The sequence below is a fragment of the Syngnathus scovelli genome, chromosome 5, assembly GCF_024217435.2.
Source record: "Syngnathus scovelli strain Florida chromosome 5, RoL_Ssco_1.2, whole genome shotgun sequence".
Lineage (NCBI taxonomy): Eukaryota > Metazoa > Chordata > Actinopteri > Syngnathiformes > Syngnathidae > Syngnathus > Syngnathus scovelli.
Genome location: NC_090851.1, coordinates 5,096,215 through 5,122,384, shown reverse-complemented (window position 1 = coordinate 5,122,384; position 26,170 = coordinate 5,096,215). Strand labels below are relative to the sequence as shown.

Genomic DNA, 26,170 nt, shown 5'->3' with positions numbered 1-26,170 from the left:
ATTTACTTCACATTCACGTCTAAATACTACCCACCAAAAGTGTCCGGAATGGAAATAGGGAGCAGCTTTAATAAAACATTTTATTTGTGTTTGTCACAAGTCTGGTTACCAGACAAAACTTACAAAAATTCTCATTCAGTTCCTACCACACATGTATACATTTTTGTGCAATTCTGTTGACAAGAGAGTTCTGGCATCATGTCTCCAGTAAAGCAAAACAACGCCTGGGCAAATGTACATGATCCAATAACATAAATGATCAGAACTAGACCATGAGGAGGTGGAGAAGAGTTTCACTTATGTACAACAGTATTAACCATGAAAAATACATCAAGCACTGAACTACACCATCTGCTGCTGCAACTTTCCAAGTCAGTCAAATGTCGGTCGGCTGAGAACAATTTACAGATACTCTATGTCAACAATGAACAATATTGGAGCTCCTATGACATAACATTGCCTAAAATAAGTAACAATCAAATGCAAATTATTTTTGTAGGTGTTCAGTTTGAGCTAGGATTGATGACATTTGTGCACTGGGGCTCGCAGAAGGGGCCAAAGCGCCCATAGATGTCTTTGGCTCGAACCGCAAAATGGTATGTGGACCCAGACTGGAATTGGGTCAGGGTGCAGGCCATGGGTAATGGAAGGGCTTTCACCTCCCCGATCTTCTTCCAGTGCTGCTGACCTGAATTGCTGTTTGAGTTGTCCTGGTGGTAGGCATAGAGGTGGTAGCTTTCGACAGTCGCGCATGACTGATCTGTTTCAGCCACGCACCAGGACAGGACTATGCCGCTCTCACTTGGCACCAGCTTGAGCTGTGGTTGCTGGGGAAGCGAGGTCCGCTGAGCTTCTGCCGGGAGGCTTGGGGGCATAGGTGCCAGGGGCAGCGCGGGTAGTGTCATGACGGTGCTCCGGGCTGGCGTCGTCGATGAAGGGGTACGGGATTTCATGGAGGAATCCTACGAGACGGAAAGATAAGTCGTTTGTAAGAACGTCTGACAAGTCGTGGCGTGGAGGACAGTTTTTGATCAATCCAGCTTTAGTCGAAAAAAAAAATTGTGATGCTTGTCATACGTCAAAATGTACATAGGTTTTACCGTATTTTCTGCACTATAAGGCGCACTGGATTATAAAGCGCACTGGATTATAAGGCGCACCTTCATTGATAGTGACCCCGAGGTTCACGCTAAGTCAAACGTGGAGGAGAACTTTTCCCTTACCACGAAATCAAACGTTATTGCATTTAGAATATAGTAACTCTCGTAATTGTTCAACTTAGGTATAAAAGCTAGTTCTTTGTGCAGTTGTAAACACATCAAAGAAACAGTCTGATACTGTTGCGCATAACTCAACATTGTACAGTTACATGAGATGTAGTGCTCATTTTTTCAGTTCATACCCTGTCCATTTATCCCTCGAATTCTTCTTCTTCCATGTCCCAATTTAACAGTTGGGTGAGTGTGGCAACCAATGTGTCCGGCTCCCTTTCGTCATTATCCAAGTCAGTGTCGCTGCTATTTCCTGGCAGTTCACTGATTATTCCTGCCTTGGTGAAAGCTCGGACCACAGTTGAGATTGATATATCAGCCCAGGCATCCACGATCCACTGGCAGATAGTGGCACAAGTGACCTGGCGCTGTCTCCCTGTCTTGGTGAACGTGTGTTCGCCTTCTGCCATCCACTGCTTCCACGCAGCTTGCATTCTCGCTTTGAATGCACCGTTGACACCAATAGATAGCGGCTGGAGTTCTTTACTTGATCCATCTGGATTGACGGCGAGCTCCGAATTAGTTTTCTTCACTTGTTTTTTGATAGCATCGGTAATATGAGCACACGTGGAGTTGTAAATCAACAAGGATGGAGAAATGTGGAAGAAGCCACCCGGTCTCTTGACAAAAATTTCTCTCAGCCACGCACACATGGTGTCCTCGTCCATGCATCCATTCGAGTTCGCTTCGATGACGATGCCGGCTGGAAAGTCTTTTTTTGGCAAGGTCTTCTTCTTAAAAATAACCATTGGTGGAAGTTTGTTCCCATTGGCCTGGCAGGCGAGAACTACAGTGAAGGATGTCTTCTCATCCCCTGTACTGGTGCCAGTTTTCTCCACAGCGTCGTTCAGAGGAATATCAAAGCTGAGCGTTACCTCGTCCATATTGGTGATGTGCTCTGGCTGGATTTTTTTTTCAGTGATAATTTTTTTGCAGTATGCGTGAAACTTGGACACCTTTTCTTGGCCATCTTTTGGCAGCTGCTGCGAGATGGCACTTCGTTTGCGGTTTAAGAGATTACGTCTTTTCATGAACCGAAAACACCATGAAGGACCGCCATGAAATTCAGTGATGTTCATTTCCTGTGCTAGCTCTGTTGCCTTCATCCGAATACTGACTGTACAAACCTTTCTATTTGCAGATCTCTGTTCAACAACCCACTGTTCCAGTTTGTCCTCCAGCTGTGGCCATCTTGCTTTGTTCCCACGGAAACTCTTTTGTGTCTTCTTTACTTGGGACAGATTATTTTCTTGCTTCTTCCACTTCCGTATCATTGATTCATTAACCTTGAATTCTCTCGCAGCTGCTCTGTTCCCATGTACGGCTGCGTAGCTGAGAGCCTTGAGTTTGAACTCGGCGTCATATGCGTGTCTCTTGAGAGGTGCCATTTCAGGGTCTTTGTACACGCAAGTGGTGTTGGACTAGGAGTAAGCACAGTATGGGTTTTTACCACTATTACTTCGGTGACACCCCTGACCACCTTAGCCATAATGCTGCAAGCGATGCGACCTTGTAATTTACCAGTCGTACTCAAACATTTTCGGTAGAGCGCTGCGTAAAACCAATATGGATCAATTCCCTAATTGATCCATATATAAGGAGCTCTGAATTAGAATGTCGTTTTTTAAGTCAATTTTAAGTGCGCCTTATAATGCGTTAAAAAAAAAAAAATGCAACAAATTACAAAACACGAAAATAGAATGTAGTTCTCAACTCTTACCAGTTGGGGGCGGCTTTGCACCAATGAATTACTGCTGGATGCATTCTGGCTGCTTTGTGGGGATGATCTGGCCCCGGCGCCTGAGGAGAAAGAACAGTGACAATTGAGATTTAAAATAAAAAAAAACAAAAAAAACATCCACGCTGATAGACTTGCATGCAGTTAGGCGTACAAAGCACCAGGTGGTGCTATAACAAATTAAGCAATGGGGAATTCTCGAATTCTCGAAGAAAGCAAGTTCCGGATGATAAACACGCCGAGTTACCGCCCTCCTGACTTGATTATTTGATACTTATAGCTTACAAGTATTTGGACACAAATATTTACTCTAATCAGGACTTCTTTAGTAAATTGATTATTAATATAATATCAGGTACAAGAAATCATGAATAAAAGTGGTAAGGAGTATAAAACAGCGCTTACTGTTTAGAATGTTGATTGGATTTGGACGCTGGTTCAGCGAGGGAGTTTGAATCGTAGCCACCTTCACTCCTGTCACTGAGAAGCAGAAAACACATCTTTAGATACAAAGTTCCTGCAAAGGAAATGACTGAATAAACTATTCTTTACATTTCCTTTCACTCTTACCCTGCACATCATCATCATCCTCAGTGAGATCAATGACAGCACCTTTGTTGCGGGCTACTGGAACAACTGCTTTGGATGGAGTGGTTCCCGCGGCTTGGTTCTCTACAGATAGAGAATACACAAAAAAAATCGAAGGGAAAGTGTTACAAACTAAAAAAAAGGGGTAATACAGTGACTTATCGGAGCATTGAATTCATTGCAAGTGGACTGTTATAGTTTTGCCTTGAAACCGGGCAGGCTCCATCAGTACAATTACAATACAGTACAATAATCTAATTTGCAGCAACAAGCACAAGAACAGAGTTATTTTTAAACTCATTTATACATTGATTTATTTCTATTTTAGTGAAATATTTTTAATTGCTTTTTATTGCATGTTTTGTTACTAAATTTATCTTTAGTTAAACATTGAGCAAATACTGTCGGGCAAAGTTTTGTAAAACAGTCAAATGTTAATTAGCTTTCATTCATATAATTGTTGGAGATTAAAAATATGTTAATATATGCATGTATGTATTCTTTAAATTAAACGGCGGATTAATCTGTAATTTTATTTTTTCTCAAATATTGGTATCGGGCCCTGGGTAAATAGAAATGAAATTAAATTCCGAGTTGTTTTATTTGATTGGGTTAATCTACATGTGAGCATCTGTGGTTTGCAAAATAAAGCAAATAAAAAAGAAAAGTGATAGAAATAATGCAAAGAAACAACTAAAAGTATTGCACCTGTTTTGGAAGTCAAAGATGTCCCTTGCGGAGGTCCTGGAGCTGCGGAACCTGTTGCTGCTGGAACCGATGTTGAGGACGAAGATGCCGTAGACATGGCTCCAGCGACAGACACAGTGGAAATCAGGCTCCTGGCTGGGGTCACAGAAACTCCGGCGTTGGGGGTAGTTATGGACCCAGCGCCACCCTGGTACACGGCTCGGGTAAGTGAGAGCTGGCCGGAGGACATCTGGCTAGGGGGAGCCTGGAGCGCTGGCACCGTGATTGGGGTTGGGATAGAACCCGCAGCAGTGGTAGTGACAGGAGCCGGCTTGATGATGTACGTGGTAGTGGAAGCAGTGGTTTTGTTCTTATTGAGCGTGCTCGCCGTAGGCAGAGAGGACACGGGGAAGTTGACCAGTGTTCCCGTCTGGCCGTTTGTCATGGAGACAGGCAGCTGTATGATGAGCGGCTGGCCGGTCATCATGCTACTCCCGGGTGCCGTCTTCAGCAATAAGGTGCCTGTAGGACTCTGAGTGGTGATGCCGGTTGCCAAGGTGGAGACGGCATTGGAGGAAGAAGTGATCAGCTTTAAGATGGGGGCCTGGGAAACCATGGCCGTAGTGGAGGAGACTGAGGTTGGAACGAGTGAGCCGGATTTTGCTGCGAAAGACAAGAAGACCATCAAAACCATAACAGCGACATATTTCATTGGTTACAGTGAAATCCCATCAATAACGTGATATACAAAGGCCTTAATAAGAAATGAAAATTTTCACATTGGTTAGATGTTTACCAGTAGTTAGGAACTACCAAAGGGTTGTCAAAAAGTGCAACTCACCAGCAGTATGGGGTAAAGTAACAGCTGTTGTTGGGATCTGCTTCAACTCCATGGGTGTCCGGACTGGCCTGTTTGGAAAGATTTGATGCTTAGAGTTGATAGGTAGGTCTAAAGGAGATCAAGCTGCCCACATCAGGAACAACTGAGCACACTATGGTTCATTTGATTGCTCTTTTATTAAGCCATCTTTGCATAACTTGATTCTACAGTTTCATTTTTAAAACTAAAACAAATATCATTTACCTATTAGTCGGTGTGTCACTTTTGTCTTTTAAAATGTGCTGACAGTTCTTCAGACAGTATATATGAAATCACCAAGGATTCAGAATCCTTGAAAAATGAAATGATGTTTTTACGTACAATATTAAGATTCTGGTGCAGGGCCAAATTTTCAAATCAAGAAATGTAGTGTGGAGAGTGTTGCATTCACATAATCAAACACTGTAGGAATTTTTAAAATCTTGCAAACCGGGATATCCTCTGCATCTCTTGGATGCAATTCAATTCAGGCAGGCGGGACCACAAGCTCGGCCACCCGAGGGTTGGATCTGGGCCGCATGTGGCCCGCGGGCCGCTAATTGAATAACGCTGTTTTAGATGCCACAATGACAATTGTCCCAGTATGCTTCTGTTCCTTTCAACGGGGCGGTTACAATAAAAAGCCATTTTTTCCGTCAACTTTTTGGAAGAATTCCGGTCTCCTCTTGACTTGCAGTATTTCATTGATAAGATCACGAATCTCTCTCCAGCAGCCGTTGGGCAGGCCTGGGAATCTATGCTCAATATATTTCCTCATAGTTCTCCGTAAGTTCCTGGGCAGTGCCTGCTTTCCCATTAAGCCCACGTAGTCGACCTTGTTCACCCAGTTGCAGTAAATTTCGTACGGGACTAAGTATCGAAAAATGTAAGAGGCGTAACGGTCAGGCCGGTGAGCGTCCGTGTTTCTTTTGGAGTTGTGGTACAAAACTTTCTCCATGTGGGCAGGTAGTGGACGGAGTTTAATGTCCGCTTTGCATTTCCCTTCATTGTATTCGGCCAGATCTTTTGCCATGGTAGTTTTCCGTGGCATTTCTTTTTCCTTTGCCTGCCCCTTGTCTTCTTTTCCCTTCTCCTTCTTGCCAGGAGTCTTCCCGTCACTGAGAGCCACTTGCTGTCTGGGAGTCTCGGGCTGCGGTTCTACCGCCTGCCGACGGAGCACGCTGTTGGAAGGAGAGGTGCAGTTTTAACTACACTCTGCACGGCCCGATGTGATATTGTAGAACGTCACAAGACTCAGGACCGGGACCCGAGCATGTGTGTAATAAAGACCTGGACATGTGTGTCCAAAGCAGTCTGAAGAAGTTTTACGGTTAAAGCGGATCCTGGTAAAGTGAAGACGTGGGACATGGAATGGTATGGATTTGGAGGATGAGAAGATTATTTTGTCTGTCTGTCCATTTTTGTGTAATTCAGAAATTTACAGATAGCAACCCGGGACAATGTCAAGTACGGCTCAGTCCGGTATTGTCACGTTCATACAACGGTCAATTATTTTTTTCCCATACGAGCAAGCACTGCACTTTGCTGTCCTATAAAACTAGTATTTATTTTGTCATTTGATGTAAAGTTGATGGGAAAGGGTCTTTCAAATTGTTAAACTAACAACCTAAATAAAAAAAATTAAAATGTCAATCAGGGATGAGAATTTATTCTTTGTATGGACACTTTACCGTTGAACTTGCGGAGTGTTTATAACCGATGTTTTGGTGGTGGTAGTAGCAGCAGCAGAGGCAACGGCGGCGGCGGCAGCAGCGATAGCAGAAGAAGCAACAAGTGCCTGCGGAGATTCAGACGGGCATTCACTATGAATACTTCCACATTTCATCACTCGCTACACAGATGCAAGCAAACATTCTAGAAAGTATCAAAGACGTTGCTCACCTCGTGTTTTCTTTTATTTTCTGATGCCTGATTGGCTTCCCCAAATTTCTTGGACAGTCGAGCTATCTTGGCCTGAGTAGGAATAGAAAATTAAAATTGGCGTAAAAATTCAAGTATTCATGATAAAATCACGATAAAATATTTGTGCAGTGATTGTCTGATTGTCGCCATGATTATTTTCATTATCCCTGTTTTCTTAAACTTACTTGGAGAGAGTGGATGGCCATTTGGTGCTTTGTGGCACATTCAATTTTGTCAACTCTGCCTTTCAAATCCTGGAAACTTTCCTCAAGAATTGCCATCTCAAGCGCCTTCAACCTTTCACTCACTAATTGTTGCACAATCTAAAAGAGTACAAAACAATGATTATTTAGTTGAGAAAAGTAGCTTATATTTGAAGGTATGTACGCTGTGATGCTATAAAACGTATGGCATTACCACAATTGTCAAAACAATTTCAATTATATCCATTTACCTTCTCAAGCTTGTGATGACTGCCAGCTTTTGCTGTGATTTTGAGTTCCAGCTGAGCCTCCAACTCGCCTTGATCCATCTTTGGTCTCTTCCCGTCCCGTTTGATAGTCTGACCCTCTTTGTCGAAGCCCTCCGACAAAGTACGCTTGATTCCAGAAGAACAATTCTTCTCTGACGCTGTTTGAGAAAGAAAGACATGATGAAAATAGAGTTGCGATTTTACTTCATCACATCATATTTTCCTACACAAGATCTATTCAAGGCAACTTCAGTTGAAACTGTACCAACACAGATAACAATACCCGTTTTTAAGGAACCGTCTAACTAACCGACAAGATGACCTAGATTAAGGTCAAATCCACGAATGACAGCAGAGGCGACCCAGTTAAACAATGGAGTGTGTTTTACATATTTATGAATAAACAAAAACACAAATATACTAAACAAAACATACTTTGCTCATTAAAAATGTTCCGTTTCATTTTGAGATGTTACATAAAAAAGATTCAAATACAAATTTATTTTTATAAGAACAATTTCATGAGATTTCTCATCATATAATTTGTTCATTCCAATTCTGCACCGGGAGGTTGTCATTATTGGCATTGTTAATAAAGCTAGCCAGTTGAGGACATTTGATACGATATAACGCTAAAGTCAGATAAAAAAAATGCAGCATCATAGAAGTTGCATGTAATCTTTGCATTCCACGTAACCCCCAAGCAGCATATCAAACATTACATACATATTCACAAGGGACTAAAGAAACGAGATGAAGCCTATCATACCAGTGTAATTTGAGGGGACAAAAATAGATCCTTGCCATATGAAATGCATAGTGGTTGGCAGGTTTGGGCTTATCCTTTTCAAGAAAGCATTGGCCCTGCCCGCAGCTGACATTCGGCTAGGCAAAACAAACCCTTGACTGCTCACTAGCCAATCACTAGTTTGATCCTGATGCCATATAGTGACGTTGGTGACGTAATACCATTTCGTAATACAACCAAAACAGCACGCATCTCTGGGGCTAGCTTCCATGATGCTTGTCACTTCCACTGCATTGTACGTGAGCGGCAAAGTTTTCTCAAAACAACCCTCTGGCACGCGCTCAGACACATCAACTTAACTACCACGAGAGAGAACCAAGTGGATTTCCATAACTATGGTAGTTCATAATGGGCCAAAGAAAATTCCACCTCATTGTTCCATTTCAGACAAAATGCAAATATTCACAGTAAGTCCTGCTGCCACAATTGACAGGACTATTATCGTCAGAAGAAAGAAATTCAAATCTTAACGATATGAAATGATTGCCAATGGTTCTTACCGGTACCCGATGGCGGAGTGGAGGATGGGCGCGGCGGCTTCAAAGATTGCTCACTTTCCGTTTTGATTTTTTTGGCCTCCACTTTAACAACGGTAACCTCCATCTTGTCTTGCTTTAGCATATTTCTCTTTTGCTGATCTTTGCTTGTCTCTTGCTTAATGTCCTTGTCCTGTTTTATATCCACGGATGAAGAGGCCGAAGGAATGGAGGAATTGGTACTTGGAGACTTGATTCGGGCTGCGTCATCAGCCATGGTAGCGTTCGTTTCCATTGGGACTGTGCCATCAGATTCCGGAGGCAAAGAAGCGGATCCTTTAGCAGAGTCCTTAATGGCTTCATTAGCAGTTTTCTCTGCTGGGGTTTGGGCCTCCTAAAAGAGAGAAATGAAGTTATTCCTAGGTGAACATCAATCACTTCAACCAGCTCAACAGTGACCCAGGTCATTACCTCGGGCTTTTCCAATACCTTGCTGGAGTCCTGCGGCTCTTTGGATTCTGCCGCTGCTGCTTCAGAGGTCTCCTGCAATGAGAGTGAATTTTCCTCCTCCTTTTTCTGTTCAAAGTCTATAGTTTGGAATGGTGACGAAGGCCCTGAAAAAGGCTCGTCCTTTTCTTTTGGACTTTGGGAAGGTACTGGTGAGGGGGACAGATTGAGCGAAAGAAATGGTGCAGGAGAACTCAAAGAGGTCATAGAGGCGGGGGATGTAGCGATGGGGGAGTTTGAGTCCTGGTGGCTGTTTTGCTCCATGTCCTTTTGTCCATCTTCTCTGTGCGAGCCGTTCATTAGAGGGGGTGGAGGAGAAGGTTCCGACGAACTCGAAGCTGCAGTGAATAGAGTGCTGTGAAGGGTTTCCAGTTGCTGCCGGTCACTGATCTTCATAGTTTTCCTGGCGCGGAATATCTTCTTCTTCTCTTCCGTCACAACAACTTCCATTGCTGCCTGTGGAGTGACAAGGAGGTATTAGAGGCCACGATGAATCTTACAGGGTTTATGAAGACTATGTGGTCAATGTGAGGATAGTGGCATAATCAGAGTCTGTGGTTATCATTACATTCTGTACAGGAACATAATGGTTGTGGCTTCTAAAAAGCAACACTAGAGGGCCCTCTAGAGCCCTATGGATGCCAGCCTGTATTTTTCCAGAAAGTTCTTTCGGGATATGCACAACACCCCAAATCTTTTTTTCCTTCCCTTCAACAATTCTCTCAAAGATTCTAAAATAATCAACACATATACAACTGTGTATGTTCAAGGGGGACATAGCTGCACCCGGAGTAAGGCAGAGCTCAGTGAGCCAGAAACTCTCTCTCATCAAGTCATTCTTAATCAAAATGATAAATTTGGCTAAATTTTCAAAGTTTGTTAACCTTTGACCTGCCATCTGACAAACCCATATGACATTGAAGCTTACAACAAGCAGCAGCAACCTAACCTTCCTCCCATCCCCCATTTTTGCTATTGGTTCAATCCTCAGCCAATGAGAGTGTATGGATTGAGGACGCTCTCCCGCAGCAGTACAGAGGTTATGCAAAACATGCACGAGTTTCCGTATTTAAGACGCTTGTGCGCATTTTTTATATTTTGGGCACCTGAATTTATCATAGCATTCAATTATATGCACCTTATTTTTGCACACAAGGGCTCCATCTGTCATTTTATAGTAATTTATCTTTTTATATGGGAACTATATACACTGAAAAAGCAGTTATAAAACATATACATTTGATTTTAAGGCCATATTAATTCAGAAGACATGGGTTCGGGTAATGGCAAAACGTCACAACATACTGACAAAACCCATTAAAACTGATTTCCAAGCACACGGTAATTTAGCCGAGTCTATTTATGTACGTTATGCAGCAGCCCTGACCCGCAAGACTCACGCTGAAAAGTCCTTGTTTGTATTTAGATGTGGGAAAAGTGAAATTCTCACCCAACATTATTGATTGATGACTTTGTCAGATGAGACTTGTGCAGATACGCACTATGTTCATTCATGACACAAACACTCTTAAAACTAAAAAGCATCAAGGTGAACCCCAGCAATGTATTAAATATAGCATGAACAAGTAAGGGGTGGAGTGAACTACAAACATGATTACCGCAACATTTTAACATCGGCGCAAGCTGGGCTGAGCTCAATATCCCCCTCCCCCACCCAGCGGCTTCATTTTCTGCGCCAGGACTCAATGCAGTAACTCAAAATGGCCGTTTGCTCTGCTGTTAGCTGCCAGGCACAGCTCTCACTAGCTAGCTGAAAGAGGTCCCCTGTCGAAGACAGCAGATTGCAGCAACTACGTTCAGTAAAAAATGGTGGGAACTTTAGTAAACAAACTTGCTCACATCAATTGAGCAGAAACCGCAAGTATATTTTATTCCAAGTAAAATAGTAGCTATTACCCTAATGTAGGAATCCCGTAACCGCTTAAAATGTTCTATTTGGCAAAGCTAAAAGCATTCTCCGATTTTGGCGTCCAAAAATTACACGTTCATAGGATTTTGACAAGACTGAAGGGCAGGTCGATATGACAGATTTGTATATCTGAGATTGGGGGTCAACTAATAAGAACAATCGGCATCTCCATCTGACACCTAATCAAAATCGCTTACTTCACCTAAATGCTGAATTTTGGTTATAAGCCTAAACTTTTTTATTTTTCAAATAACATAAAGGTAACATTTTCATACCCCAAGAATCTCCCTTTTGACAATTCCACAGCTCTCTTTTGGCTCTTTTGAAGTGGGGTGGGTGAACTTGGGGGGGCTCCGTTGTCTCTTCTTCCCCATGGCAACCAATTGTTCTTTTGTGGGCACAGGTTGGACTGTAGGGACTGCGTCTGGCTTGAGAAGTTTCTTAGTTTTGAAGCCAAGATGCTCCATCATTGACCCCTGATAACATTCCGGAGTGAAATGAGCTCCACAAATGACAGCTTGAGAGTCTGGCGAGGGGGTCTTAAAATCGGCTCGTGTTGTTTGGACAAAACGAACCCATTGTCGTCGTATAGATTCCGTTGTTGGGAAACGATGTAAACTGTGGGTTTTGTGCGAATTGCTACAAAATTGGACAACACAAACCTTCACCATCGTGGAACAGACATTTATCCCGGGGAGTCCTATCATCTACGTCACATGGTAATGTGATCCAGAATGGCGTGGTTCATGACAGGGGCAGGAAAGTTCGAGAACTACACACAAATTGACTGCCTTTGGCTCACGAATGCAATGTTATTTCAAATTCTATAATATTATTTGGATTTTTAAAACATGTTAACAGTGCCTTTACATACCCTTTAAAAATCAAAGAATTGTCAACTATTAGAAGGCTGTTTGCTGAGGCTTACGTACGTGTATGGGGGAAGGGAAAGGCCAAGCAGGCCAGCAGCAGAACATAAAAGGAAGGAAGAGGAGGAGCTCTTTTCAGACTAGTCCACGTTGGTTTTAGAGGTAGGGGTGAATCATGTGATAGGGTGCGTATGCGCACCATGTTGGCTTTGTATGCAAATTCATTTATTTGTATTAACGGCGGTGCAAAGTAAGACATGACATCTGACAAATAGTCTACTCGCATATATAAAGCGAATGCTACTGAGCAGACTGAGCTGCATACTTATTTGTTGTCCCTATAATTTTACTTGCGGTTCTCAAGAACAACTTGAACCTACTGCATGGATGCACACAGCGCTACGTACAAGAATGTGTAATGTGTAACTGGGGACATAGTACTGGTGATATTTCTACAAATATTTAATATGCTATACTGAAGTCATACTATTTGGGTTTAAATACATTTATTTGGTTAGCATAGCATAGCATAAGAAAAAGCATAGAAAAACGATGTAGAACCTAAACTAAAAGGGAATTTAAGATTAAAAAAAGACGATGGACTAAAATCAAAGGTAATATGTCTGTAAAAATTTAAAGTTGGACATTGGTGTTAAATGTAAAGACTAAATAAAGGGCTTTGATGACTGGGGGAAGGGAGAGGCTTTGTCATGCACAGACCTGCAGGAAAACAGGCGGAAGGAGGAGGAGCTCTTCAGGACTAGTCCATCTTGTTCTAAATCTGGGTGCATCCTATGTTAGGGCGTGTGGCCTGATTTAAATTCATGAACCTTGATGTAAAAATCTGATTCCTGAATCTAAGATAAAAATCTGATTCCTGAATCTAAGAAATACAAAAGATACCTATTTTTATATACCAGTAAATCTTCTTTGGGAATAATTCGGTACAGCATAATGATTGTCAACATCTAGTGTAGCTAGCAGCGCAGACAGACAAAATCTGCGTAAATTGCACAAGTAGTTGCCAAGCAACACCCCTCCCCCAACTCTAGCACGGACTAGTACACTGTATGGAAAACTACAGCTGGTACGGACTAAACCATTTTGAATGAGGGCAGGGGGGAGATAAATAGCTTTTGTTGAAGGAAACAAATCAAGGACAAAGACAGATTACACATCAAGTTTATATATGGGTTAAGTTTTGTATATCCCCAAAAAACTCATTAACTGCTCTCTCATATTATGTGGGAGCTCTAACACTTGTGTTTTAGTGGTTCCTATTTGTCCTAGAAAACTAGTTGCAGTTATTAACAGCGGAGTCTGTGACCCAAGAGAACATAAAATGGGAGGAGCCTATGTCAGACCCTACCATTAATTTCAAAACTGTATTTTCAAAGCCATTAGATCTGCATTCTACACGTGCAGAAAATAAATTGATGAAGAAAAAATACTTAAACTATAATCCAAATTGCATACAGAGACACAGCACGGACTGCACCAGTTCGCACTCAATCCATGTGCAGCAGCAACCCTGCTCCCCCGCCATACGCAGTTGCGCCCCCCTTAACAAGCCCCCCTCCACTTTCCTTTTGTCATTTGGACTGAACCACTGAAATGGCAGTGGTGAAATTGGATCTTGTTCAAAAAGGCAAGAGATTAATATTCACACCATTTAACAATCCTATTACCATTAAAGACACCCAAACTAGTAGACAAAGACAAATTGTATCTTATGGTTTAGAATTTTCTTGCTTACGACACATGTATGAAAAGAAGCCGAACAAGCGCTTAATGGAAAAACAAAACAGAAAAAGGTCGGTATATGAAATGAGATGGATAAAAAAACTGGAGTTAGCATGGTAGCCTTGCAGCGCATGAACGCGGGCGGCACAGTCGGAAACTACAAAGTCTCTCTCTGTCTGCCCTCTCGCTACCAGAGCAGACAGAGCAGTTGTTGGGCTGAACCATTCAAATACAGGGGTGATCCTCAAAAAACAAGAAGATGGTAAAGAGATTTTTTTTTTTGAAACATACAAAATAATGTTTTATGTTTTAAACTTTGCTTTGTTGTTCACAAAAGAGGTTTAATTGGTGATTTTTTTTTTTTCTAAGCTATAACCTGAGGGATACTTTGGGGTATATGAAGTGCAAGTGAAATGTGATACAAATAAACTTTCATTTGCAACCCCTGCCAGTCCTCCTTCAAAATCCTGTTCTAGGAACTAAACAAGCTGTGTGTCGGTTTTTTGCCCATCCCCCACCCTGTGATAGTGCAGACTGCAGAAACACAAAATGGCCACCAGTTCTCCTGTGAGCAGCATGCTCTGCTGAGACATGAGCGAATCTTTGAACAGACTCCGCCTACCACCCAGGACGGATAAACAAGGAAAATCTATCAACTGAAAACTGTATTCTCATGTACCGAATTGCATTGAAAAACAAAATGAGCACTTTTAAACATTAAATAAATCTGGATTTCCCTTGTTTCCCATGTTGTTGCTAATAGACCATGTGGTGTGTTCTATTTCATTTGAATTAATCAGTGAAAAACTAAAACTATCAAGTTCTAATCTTTCTTTGGAATACTGTATAAACTATAATTATACGTCCAGTAAAATCAAAGACAAATCAGTGAGAGCTCCGAGTCTGCATTCCAATAATACTGCGCACGGTGTATATGGTTCCCCTCCCCCCACCCTCACTGTGCTCATCTGGATTCAGTGAAACTCAAAATGGCCACCAGGTCTTCTGGTGCGTAGATCCTGATACCTCGAGCACGTCTTGTGTTACAGCACTTTCTTTGTTTGCATAGCTTTTGCAATTATTTCTAATTAATATCTAAATAGAAAAAGATGATGCATCGGAAGCAAATCTCGCACAATGTTGACAGTAGAATTAGTAAAGATTATTATTTGCTCTTTCTCCACTGGGTGGGCATGGTTTTCAAATGTTATCCACTAAATATAAAACTAGAGTAGTCTACCCGGCATCAGCTGATAAATTCTTAATTGGTAGAACTGTCACGTATGTCTACGATTTGTCCCTCTCTCTCATTCCTGATCACATGACAACATGAAAGCTGTAGACACACAACTATAAATGTGAATTCGGATGCTTATTCCGAATCCTGTTGCTGAATCGTACAACCAAAGATTAAATCACGGTAGTTAAGCGTACCCAAGTGCACAAAAAACTGAAGTATCAATTGAAAGCAAAAAAAATAATAATAAAAATTCAACACAAATAACGTGAAAATTTGCAATCCAAAAGCACCGCCTCCTCCTAGCCTGCCAAACGAGAGTACGCATAATTTGGTCTTCTTTTCTCACCGGCTAGCACAGGGTGAGTAGAAAGAAAAAAAGGGAAGGAAAGGTGGGGGAGGGGAAAAGCGCCAGTTTTCACACAGCGCATGTTGAGTATTCTTTAGCGATATGCGACTGTATGAGATTATACAAGTGCAATTTAAAAAAAAAAAAAAAAAAGGGCAGGGTGAGACACAACAAACCAATATTGTGCCAAATGAGTAACCTCCGAGAGGTTTAAAAACAAAACAAAAAAAAGTTCTCGTTAATACGTGTTGCGGTGTTGTTGCTTAAAGTTTCATAATGTAATGAGCAGCTTTAAAATGGCTATGTTTACTATTTTTACAGTTGAGCTATAGCTAGCACCAAACAGTCGGGTCTGAAAGTAAGAGGCAGGCAGAGCGGCGACACCCCTCCCCCACACCAGCAGTCTGACTGCTCCAGTTGGAGGTTTTTACTGCCCGGCACGGACTAAACCATTACAGCAGAAATGGGGTTTCAACACACAGCTTTAAAGCAAAGACACGTTCAGTTTAGTTCACAATATTGTTTCTATTTCCCTAAGTTAGCCGACGAGAGGGAGAGCGTGTTCTTAAGATAGCTGCTAGCGCTCACGTCTGTCCAGATATAAATGTGGCCCAGCTCTTCATTTTTTGGGCAAATAATTACAATCCACCAATGCCGAGTTTTTTTTTGTTCATGAGGAGAGCGCTTAGTCCAGAGAGGGACAACAAAACACAAACATTCCACGATCTTTAGGCCTGAGACCAGATCAACCGCCGGTACTCTGAGCAGCATGACACTTCCCCTCCCCCACGCCCCCACTTTCCCTTTAATCGATTGTAGTCAACACGACATTTCAAAATGGCTCCTACTGCTCTATGGAGTTACTGCAGAAAAGCTCCTGCACCTAGCTCTGCAGATTTAGTCACGTTTCATTGAGAACCAATCTTGTTCTTTTTTTTAATTTTATTTGTTTGTTTGTAAGGTTAAATCTGAAATGTTATTTAGCAGATATACTTTATTTACAGATCTTCTAAAAGTAACATTTTAATTTAGTTACTAATTAAAAAGCAGGCTAAATAATTCCGACCATTGAAAATGGGATGTATACATTCAATTACATTAAGCTAAGTTTTCAAAATAAAAAGAATATTTGAAATACACTTAAGTGTTCCAAAAAAAATAAGTACTGCAACACCTACAGTGCCTTTAAAAACTCATATCTCAAATGATGCCCCCCCCCCTTTCCCTATTTGAATGTTTACAATAGTGAATGTTTACAATACATATCACATAAAGGTAACTAATTCAAGCAGTTGTAAAATGGTGATTTTATAAATTAATGGGGGAAAAAATACACCAAGTTACCTGGTCCTGTGTGAAAAAAATACTTTCTTCCTAAAGCTAATGATTGGTTGGGGCACCCTCAGGAGCAACAACTGAAATCAAGCATTTTCTACAACAGACTTAGTCTTTCTCACCTTTGTGACGATATTTTGGCCCACCCTTCTTTGCACTACTACTTTAAGTCAGCAGGGTTTTGGGGCATTAACGATTTCTCAAAAGAGAAACAATGATCACGTTTGCCGAAGCTTGTTGCCTTCCATTTTAGTAAGCGTTCAATAAAATGTATTAAACACTCAACTTTGAGTAAGCGTTGCTTGTTAGAAATCAATCGTAAGAACTGAAACTGTTTCAGAATTAAAGGGTAAATGCCTTTGAAAAGTAGTCCGCCTGATGTCGAGACCCCAACCAGACACTTACGACTAGCTGATGACATCCAAGTGGCTGCGCTTCCAAGCTGATTGCCAAGGGTGAAAGGTCAAGGCGGCTAGCTGTTAGGCACTATCTGCTAACGACTATGACTAATGATATTAGCCATTGCAAGTCAGTGCGTCCGCCATGAGATGGAAGTGGATCTGAACAATGTGTAGTTTGAAGTCGCTGTTTATCTCCAGGAAGTCTGGACATCTTGGGTTATATGGGAGAGGCATGGATCAGGCAGTAGGGTGCGTCGTTTAATAACCGAAGGATCGGTCGTTTGAATTCCAATCCGTCTTTGTCATGTCTCATCGTTTTCTTGCGCAAGACACTTCACCCTTCCTGCCGCCGGCGGTTGACAGTGGTCGGAGGAGCCGTAGGTGCTACACTGGCAGCCACGCTTCGATATATTTTTATTATTTTGTTCTTCTTTAAGGACAATCCATGGCATTTCACTCAGATTCAATTCCAGACTTTCACTAGGTCACTCCAAAACTTTTTCAGAAGTTGACTTGTCAGTGTGTTTTGGATCATTGTCTTGATGCAGAAACAAAGTGCGCTTCCACTTCAGCTCATGAACTAATGGCTGAATATTCTCCTTCAGGATTTTCAGGTAAAGAGCAGAATTCATGGTTCCATTAATCACAGCAAGTTGTCCAGGAGTAGGCAGCCCTAGCCCATCATTAATACAATGTTTTTCTAAAGTGTTGTGTTACTTTTAGGACAGATGTAACAAGACACACTTCAATGAGTTCAGCTTTCATCTTGCCAGTCGAAATTATTCTTCCAGAAGTCATTTGAGTATTAAGACAAGCCTTTAGGTTCATATTTGTCAGCAGTAATTAATGCCTTGCGATTGTTTTCCTCAATGAGTCATGCCCAACACGGACCTAAACTGAGGCAAAAGAATCCCCACAGTTCTTTTGATAGACTGGAGTTCCTCAAATTGACAAGTGGGTGTTTTTAAAGATGATTCTGCTTCTGATTAGATGTCCGAAGTTCCTTTGTGACTTCCTGGCTGAGTTGTTACAGTGGTTTTGTGGTACTTAGAGTTGGCCGATCAATCCTGGGAAGGTTCACCACAGTTCCATATTTTCGCCATTTCTGGCTTTCACCGTGGTTCGCTTGAGTCCTTAGGTTTTACGAATAGCTATGTACCCATTTCAAGACTTATGGAAGTCAGTCTCTCATCGGTTCTTGAATTTCTTTGGATGGTGGCATTTTGTTGTGGCTTCTTGAGATCTTTGGGCTGACTTCGATTTGCCAGACCGATTCTAATTAAAAGATATTTTGACTGAACAGGTCTGGAGGTAATCAGGATTGTTGTGGTGAGTGAAAATGATCTCGGCTTTCCCAAAAATGTGATCAGCCACAATTGATTCATGATTTAACAAGGGGGGCTTGTAATTTTTTCCACACAGGTCCAGGTAGCTTTCAATATTTTTTCTTTCCTACTTGGATTATCTTTGTCCGATATTTATGCAGTCTACCCTGGAAAGCCAATCAACAGGCAATGGTCTTGGACTCAAAAGAGCTCCAAAGCATGAACTGCACAGCACTATCTTCTGAAACCGAAATGAAAATACTAAATTTTATTTTACTGTGTGCTTCCTTGGTCAATGTGCCTGTCTTTTCAAAACATCTAGTCCATGGTGATAGCTGCCGTCTCCAAGGAGCATGGAGAACTGCTTGATACCTATATTCTCACCAATGGCCTAACATAGTTAGTTCCGTGAAATTGATTTAAATGGAGATTTTGTTTTTGGCAAAACCACCAAAGCAAGATCATGGACAGAAATGCAGCTTTGTTACACTGGCATTGAAAGAACATAGCTACCAGGTGTCCATGTCATGGAGACCTTTTTGGCATTCCAACTGAAATGACTTTGATTGAAAATATCAGGTCTACTGTGATCAATTCCAAGACGACTTTTACACACACCGCTACATTATTTTCAATGCAAACATATCAAGGTTGGAGTTCAGTCGGCCATTTATAGGGCACTGCAGTTGGGATTGTTTTTACTAGTGCTGTGCACGATCGAGCCGTGATTCGTTTTGCATTGTTTTTCGATGATTAATTTAATTAATTTTACACAGTTGAATGAGATAAGGAGACTACCGCATCATTTTTCATCTGTATGCGAATGCACTTGCGGTCTTGCTTTAATTTTCGTTTCTTTATTCCAGAAATGTTTCGATTTCTTCATCCCTCAAAGCATAGCCTTAATTATTAACATATTATTTTTTTTACTACAATATATAGATGTGACCTAATATCTCGTCAAAACGTGTGACGTGGGATCCAGTCCTGTTATTGTTTATTTAAAAAACACATTTTCTTTTCATCTATATTCTGAAAACTCCTACCGTGTTTAGATTCACCGTGGATACTGCTAGCCCAAAATGGCTGCCACAACCCATAATGCAATACAGTTCTCTACACATAGAGTATTTATTACTACACTACACAATGATTTGCGAGCAAACACGCGTTATTTCTTCATAATAAAGTGTGTTATCACTTACGTCTATATTCAACCATTTTTTTAATTCAAACAAAATACAACTTTGTTTGCTGGCTGAAATGGTTTAATTCTTGTTCCATTCAAATTCATGAACCTAGTCAAATAATGAATTTAAATTGTAAGCTGAGCTTCCACTGTATACACCGTTGTATCTGGTGTTTCTAAGATGAGGTGACATGATGACCTTTTGGGGAAAGGTTAGGGGCAATGTGTTCTTACCTGGGTTGAGTTTTGCAGCTTGTGAATTTTAAAATCACTCAATTTCCACCAACTGTGATTGTTGATGGGCATTAATATGTTGATAGGTTGAAGACTAACGCAAACAGGACGTACAGTTTTAAGCCTAATTGTAATAACATGTTATGCAATATCCTACAGTTTGATTTCAGAACACGTGAGCAAGAAAATACACACTTACGACGCACTTGGTTTTCATTCGACTTATTTCCATGACCTTAAAACCAAGGTATGTGCCGCACCATGATTAATGAACGCCGTGACACCATCTCCGGTACAGAGTGTAAGGTACATCCCGTACGTGCTCATATCAGCCTAATTCTATGCTGTTCCCATGACAGACATTCTTCACTCATTCAGACGTGTGGTAACGTGAAATTGCTGGAGTGGCCATGGTCTGCAGCCACTGGAGCTACTTTTGTCCCATCTGTCCCATTTTATACAGGCCAAATACATTCTTCCCAGATGGAACAACATGGAACTAACATGTCAAGACAAGGTCACAAGTATTTGAGTGTATAAGATTAAATTGATTTATGATCTCTGATTTTGGCACATTTCACATCTATTTCTTATTCTTGTGAAGCCACTGAATCTCAAACTAATCAGACGTTACATTTTATCCAACTATCCTAATTATGCAATTAGGTGCCCCCTTTAAAAATGGGCTGAGAAATTATAAAAACTGCATTTTTATCCACACAGGTGGGTTCTGAAAATCTGCTCCTATGAAAAACTCAACACTTATAGTGTTCAGTGCAAATGTATTGGTTATTATGACTGCGGGTAAGACAGACATACTCTGATTTGTGCCAAATTAACTCGGTCTTCAAAAGTATGCCTGACGTGCTCTGTGGTCTAAACACGGAAAAAACACCACTGGTTACCTATCTATTACTTTTAATTACTACATCTACTTCAAGTCTACGGGATATATTTTTAAAGGGATGTTCTGGACTGCCTGTCTGCCCAGCTGCTGAAATTAAGCCACACCCACATCCAAGACCAGTGTGGCGCATGGAAAACTACTGGCCTGTACCATTTCAAACCAAGAGGGGGGGTTTTAATGTAGAATAATCACAAGGAATGCAGTAGATTGGCACTCACCTGTAATAGAATTCTACTGCTAGAGGCCACAGGAAGATGATTAAAGTAAATCTAATGGAATCTAAAAGTATTAAAATGTCTTACTTTTTTATATATATATAAATCAAGTTGTGATGCATACAGTGTCAAAGTGAGTTCATTTATTTATTTTCCCTTTGATACACTCACAAGATTGCCAACTTCTAAACAAACCTGTTCCCCTCAAACTCTCATCTCTGCAGTCTGCTGGGCGAGGTGCTCGCTAGCGCTAACACATTCAGTTTAATCGAATGCTTTAAGTATCGATACGGGAGACAACCTGAAGACATGGATTCAAAATTGATCTGTTCAATTCATAACATACCTTGGGCGTCCTGGTAGAAGGTAAGATGACAGACCAAATAGCAGTGCAGAGCAATTAAAAACATCCAAACAACTAGTCAGACAGTAACGTGATGTAATCCCCTGTTCTTCTTTCAACCAGCAGGGAACGTATTTCTGACACAAAACAGCACCCCGTCTTCCGTCTATTTCTGTTAGGCTTCAAGGCTGCCTGATAGCATTTCTCAGCATTGACCTTAAAAGTAATGTCTTGCTTATATAAGCGATAAAATAGCAGTTAGTATGGTAACAATGTATAACGCCAGTACAAAAATATCAAAGGTCAACTGACTGGGATTACTGGCTTTGTATATAAGATCACAAACACAATAGGTAAAATGTTGAGGCCAATTGAAAACGGTTTTAAACCCCCGTCTGTATCCTATTTTGAATGCAAATGATCAAACTGCTAACATGCTAACAGTTAGCATGGTAACATATATGGTGCTCCAATTGAATGGCCACCGATGATCTCTGTGGAAAGTACGTGATCGGCTTATAGCTTCCATTGAGGACGACGAAATATGACCGGCAACTGTACTTTGCATCCTACAGCTAAACAGAAACAGCCTGTGTGCAGTGTAGCGCCCCTTGCTCTTTTCTTCAGTACTGCACATTACAAAACCAGTAACTGAATCATTATATGTCAATTTAAAATAATGTTTTTGAATAAAATTGGGATGTTAATTTGGATAGACTGTTTTTCTATCAAATCTGATATTTACCGAAAAAAAGAACTGTCAGAATAATTAATCGATAAAATAATCGTTTGTGAGCAGCTCTTAAAACTAGAAAATATGCAGCTAATCTATGTGTTATTTGGTTAAGACATGTGAAAAGTTAAACATTTTCTGTAAAATATATTTGGAAAGTAAAATAAATTGTGACACGCTTTCGAAAAGCAAGCGCTAACCGAGCACGTCTGGTTAAAAGTCTAAAATAAAAGCCTCTAAAATTGAAAGAAATCTTTACAAAAATTGTAGCAGGTAAACTATGTCAACACAAAGAGTAACTGCATAAAAAAAAGTGTTTATATGTTGTGACAAATTGCAAAAATAGTATTCGGTGCATGCTAGCTATAGCCGCAGTACCATCACTCACCAACAGTGGAGTCGTCGAGCGATGTTGCCGCGATTTTTCACGTGTCCCGAACAGCAAAAGAAACAAGTCCGCTCCTCTTCCACGCCTTGATGTGGTGCCAACGCTACTTTTTTTTTTTTAAAGTCCGCTAGCACAGGGAAGATGGGAGCCGGAAAACTGGAGCCAAAAAAAACTGTACCACAACGGCAGAGGCAGCGGTGTGGTGCTTGGTTCGCCTTTGCGCTCGCGAACCGACTCCAGTCCTACCTCAGTCGTCCGTCCGACCGCCTGCAATCGCTCCTCCTCTTTTCCGACGCACACAAAAACCGACTGTGGCGCGGAGGCGGGACGAGTGAAGTGCTCGAGGAGAACCACTTAGAAAAAGGAGGAGGAGTGGGAGGGGAGAGATGGTGGACTCTACCAATCCTCGAGTCTTAGTTAGTTCGCGTCTCTAACGGCACGTGTGTGAGAGATCATCCACAACAACAGCACAGCCACAAGGTAGTTATGAAAGTCTAGACAGAAGCTGAACTAAAAGAAAAAACTTGGGGGGACCAGACTGAGACAGAACGCGATCATGGCGGATTGGTGGGGGCTGGGATTGGTTGACCTGAGGGGAGGGGTTAAATGGTGGGGGGGAGGAGTCAGTTGGAAAAACAATTTCAAGCCGCACTGCTCTGTTGAAACTTCACTGGACCAGCACCAGTGGTTGGTACATGTGCCACACAGTTCTTAAAATTCGGGGATTATATTTCACACTGGCTTGTCATTTTGGAATATTGGCCACAATACAATAGCGCAATACAACAATACGCAACTGCGCTATGCATATCATTAGGTCAGAATGAAGTTATCTAAAAAAATAAATCTACAGATTATTAAATGAATGTGTGCAAATCACTCCAGACGTGTTTTGTTAGTATAAACCAATATTGATTGGCTTGCTCAGACTAACCAATCGGGACAAATACAGTGGTGACATACACATCACCCTGCACGACTGATTCTCAAAGGCATGGGCAGAATACAATGACATGGCAGCACATAGAAAATGAAATATGAATTGACAAATGAAACAAAAATCTCAACACGCAGAAACACTACTAGACCCAGTGCAGCCAAGATCGACGCTATGCACCAATCAACGATCCCACAACACTTTAATATCATTTTAATGTAATGTTAACACCCCCTCCCCCACCCCCAATGGCTAAGAGACAATTTGGTTTTGACAACACTGGAAACCACTGGAACCTGCCATTGTTAGCTTTCACGCCTGCTAGCTACTGACGGTTCACCAGTGCTGGTGTAAATGGTACCATAGACAAATAAGTAAATATTACAAGATTCCGGATACAGTATTGAATATTCTCAGTAGGTCGGGCTAAAGAACGGGTTCAGGCTCGTGGGCCATTCTTTTGCCCCTAAAATGTTTGGTCGAAGATAGAGTTAAACCGCAATACCCTATTCCCGTGGATGTTTGAAATGATGTCGATCCGATAACTGAACACATGAAGCAAGCCAAAAGCTGTTAAAATGTAATCAAACAACTACTCAAGCGCAAAAACATCACTTCTTTCCACTTGGTTAATTTTGTTACTTATTCATCACAGGAGTTAAGGTGACTTTTAATTCTAATTAAATAGTGTTATATCCACAAGCAACAACAAAAATCAACCCCCTTCTTCGCATTAAACGTGTCACAATCCCAACAATAGAGTCACATGTCAATTTCCTCATTCTGCTTACCTCATGCAGCAGTCAGCCATTTTGTTGATGTGTTGGAAACGTGCAGTTCCCCTGGCTGCCACAAGGGGGGAAGTCATGCTAATATAGCAAAGCAGCAAGACGTTTCCTGTAATAAACTGCCTAAATCCTTTTGTGTTAAAAACCTGGTTCAGCTCCAAAAGCCATATGGCGAGGAGTAAGAATTGAGAGCTGAAATGTAGATGTTATTTCCGTTCCTCACAGAATTGCACAACAAACCTGACCTGTCGGTTAATAGTTAGCAGGTGATAGGTGAACCTGGACTCACACAACATGCCAACTGCACACAGGAAGGCCCGAGCCAGAATCAAATCCTACACCTCTGAAGTGTAAGGCGGACATGCTAACAGGTGCACCGTCCGTGAAACGGGTTTGTAAATCCATAATTGACATAACATTGATATTGGCATTTTGTCAGACTTCTGATGATTACACGGACAATGACATGGTCAATGATGGATGTTGAGCCTTTTATTTGTTTTCTTTTCGGGAGGGTGATTCTGAGGCTAAATCAATTTGAAGTTTGAAATAGTGAACATATTAGCCACAGTATTAGACCGACTTACTTTCAAATACTGTCTGTTCTCTTAAACATTGTTTTCAGGACTGTTGCCAAGTGACGAACGTTCAAGTATCGGTCTGTTGGTCACTAACAAGAAAACAGATGGCCTTGGTTGAGCGCCATCTACTGGTTTTGGGAGGGAAATTCCCCTCATGTTTCTTCAGACTTCCTTTTCTGCAAAAAGAATAATAAGTCACATAAATCTGTCTGGGACGAATAAGAAACTGTTGAATTTGATAAGGATCTGGTTTAGAGGTACAGAAAATGATCTACAGCGTGGATGGAACCGTCCATTGTCGTGGCATGACGATGGCACCGCCTGTCCTCTGTGAACCAGGAAGTAGCCTGCTAACAAACACCCAAACCCAAATGCAAGTTTAGATTAGGCTAAACTATGGGATCAATTGAATCAATGCTGGTTTGACCTAAGCATTTTGTCAGCGATTCTGAACTTTTCGTTCTTCCTTCTCTTTGTCCATCCGTCTGTCGGTGGGAGTCAAACCTTGCACAGTACTCGCTCTGCCCCAAATATGTAATCCACTTATCACGGTCGCCAAGTGACATTTGGGGGAGGATGAGAACGACTTAACCAGGACGATTTTACATGAAGACAGTTTTCGTTTCTTCGACAAAATCTCATAAAAATCTTTGGCATCAACACACATCACATTTCATGTGTGTTGTTAAGACCTGATGATCCTACATTATCAGGACCAATATGATCAAGATTGTAGGACCACAAAGGGTATGCCATCAGCCAGGTCGGTGCCGGAACTTCAGTACAGAAGACAAATGAACATTTGAAAAACGGACAAAATTTGGACGTTCTCACAGTGCTTGCACATCAGGTCCATTGAAGACTACAAATCACAATGTCTCGCAGCCTCATGAAACACAACAGAAAACTTGGGGGGGTTATACACCGAAAGTGATCCATTCCGAAAGTGCCAGAACAATTTCTTTATACTGGTCAGTTGGGTTGCCTCTCTCTCGTGCAAGCCTGACCTCTAGTGGCCACACATATACTCGCTTGTAGCGGCACCAAACTGTGTCCATGTACAATTTGTGGGGGGTTGGGGGGGGGGGGGGGGGGGACTCGACTACTTTTTGACGGAGCTCGCCGCACACACATTTCATGTTAAACCTCTAATGCAGGGGTGTCAAACTCATTTTTTTCGTGGGCCGCATTGTAGTCATAGCTTCTTTCGGAGGGCCATTATGACTGTCAACCCAAATAAATGTATGAGCACCTCATATTATATACAGTAAAAGCTACAAAACAAATTAGACAAGTAAAAACTGGTCAAATATTTTAAAAAATTATATTATTAAAAG

General features: G+C 41.5%; 1 protein-coding gene across 5 annotated transcripts; it reads right to left on the bottom strand.

Annotated features, from left to right (window-relative positions):
- Positions 1-66: 66 nt before the first annotated feature.
- atf7ip (activating transcription factor 7 interacting protein) lies at positions 67-24,328 on the bottom strand. Of its 5 annotated transcripts, none has more exons than XM_049721059.2 (14): positions 24,256-24,328; positions 9,294-9,785; positions 8,847-9,216; positions 7,521-7,696; positions 7,252-7,389; positions 7,046-7,117; positions 6,835-6,941; positions 5,126-5,193; positions 4,306-4,947; positions 3,580-3,681; positions 3,415-3,489; positions 2,992-3,071; positions 1,403-2,692; positions 818-962 (listed from the first exon to the last, which is right to left on the bottom strand). In XM_049721059.2, the coding sequence occupies exons 2-13, from the start codon at positions 9,777-9,779 to the stop codon at positions 1,412-1,414; spliced, it is 3,597 nt and encodes a 1,198-aa protein (XP_049577016.1). In that variant the 5' UTR covers positions 9,780-9,785; positions 24,256-24,328; the 3' UTR covers positions 818-962; positions 1,403-1,411. The 5 variants fall into 5 exon arrangements, with proteins under 5 accessions (XP_049577017.1, XP_049577016.1, XP_049577015.1 ...); XM_049721058.2 differs by lacking the exon at positions 24,256-24,328 and adding an exon at positions 22,528-23,052; XM_049721055.2 differs by lacking the exon at positions 24,256-24,328 and adding an exon at positions 19,565-19,988.
- Between the last annotated feature and the right edge of the window lie 1,842 nt (positions 24,329-26,170).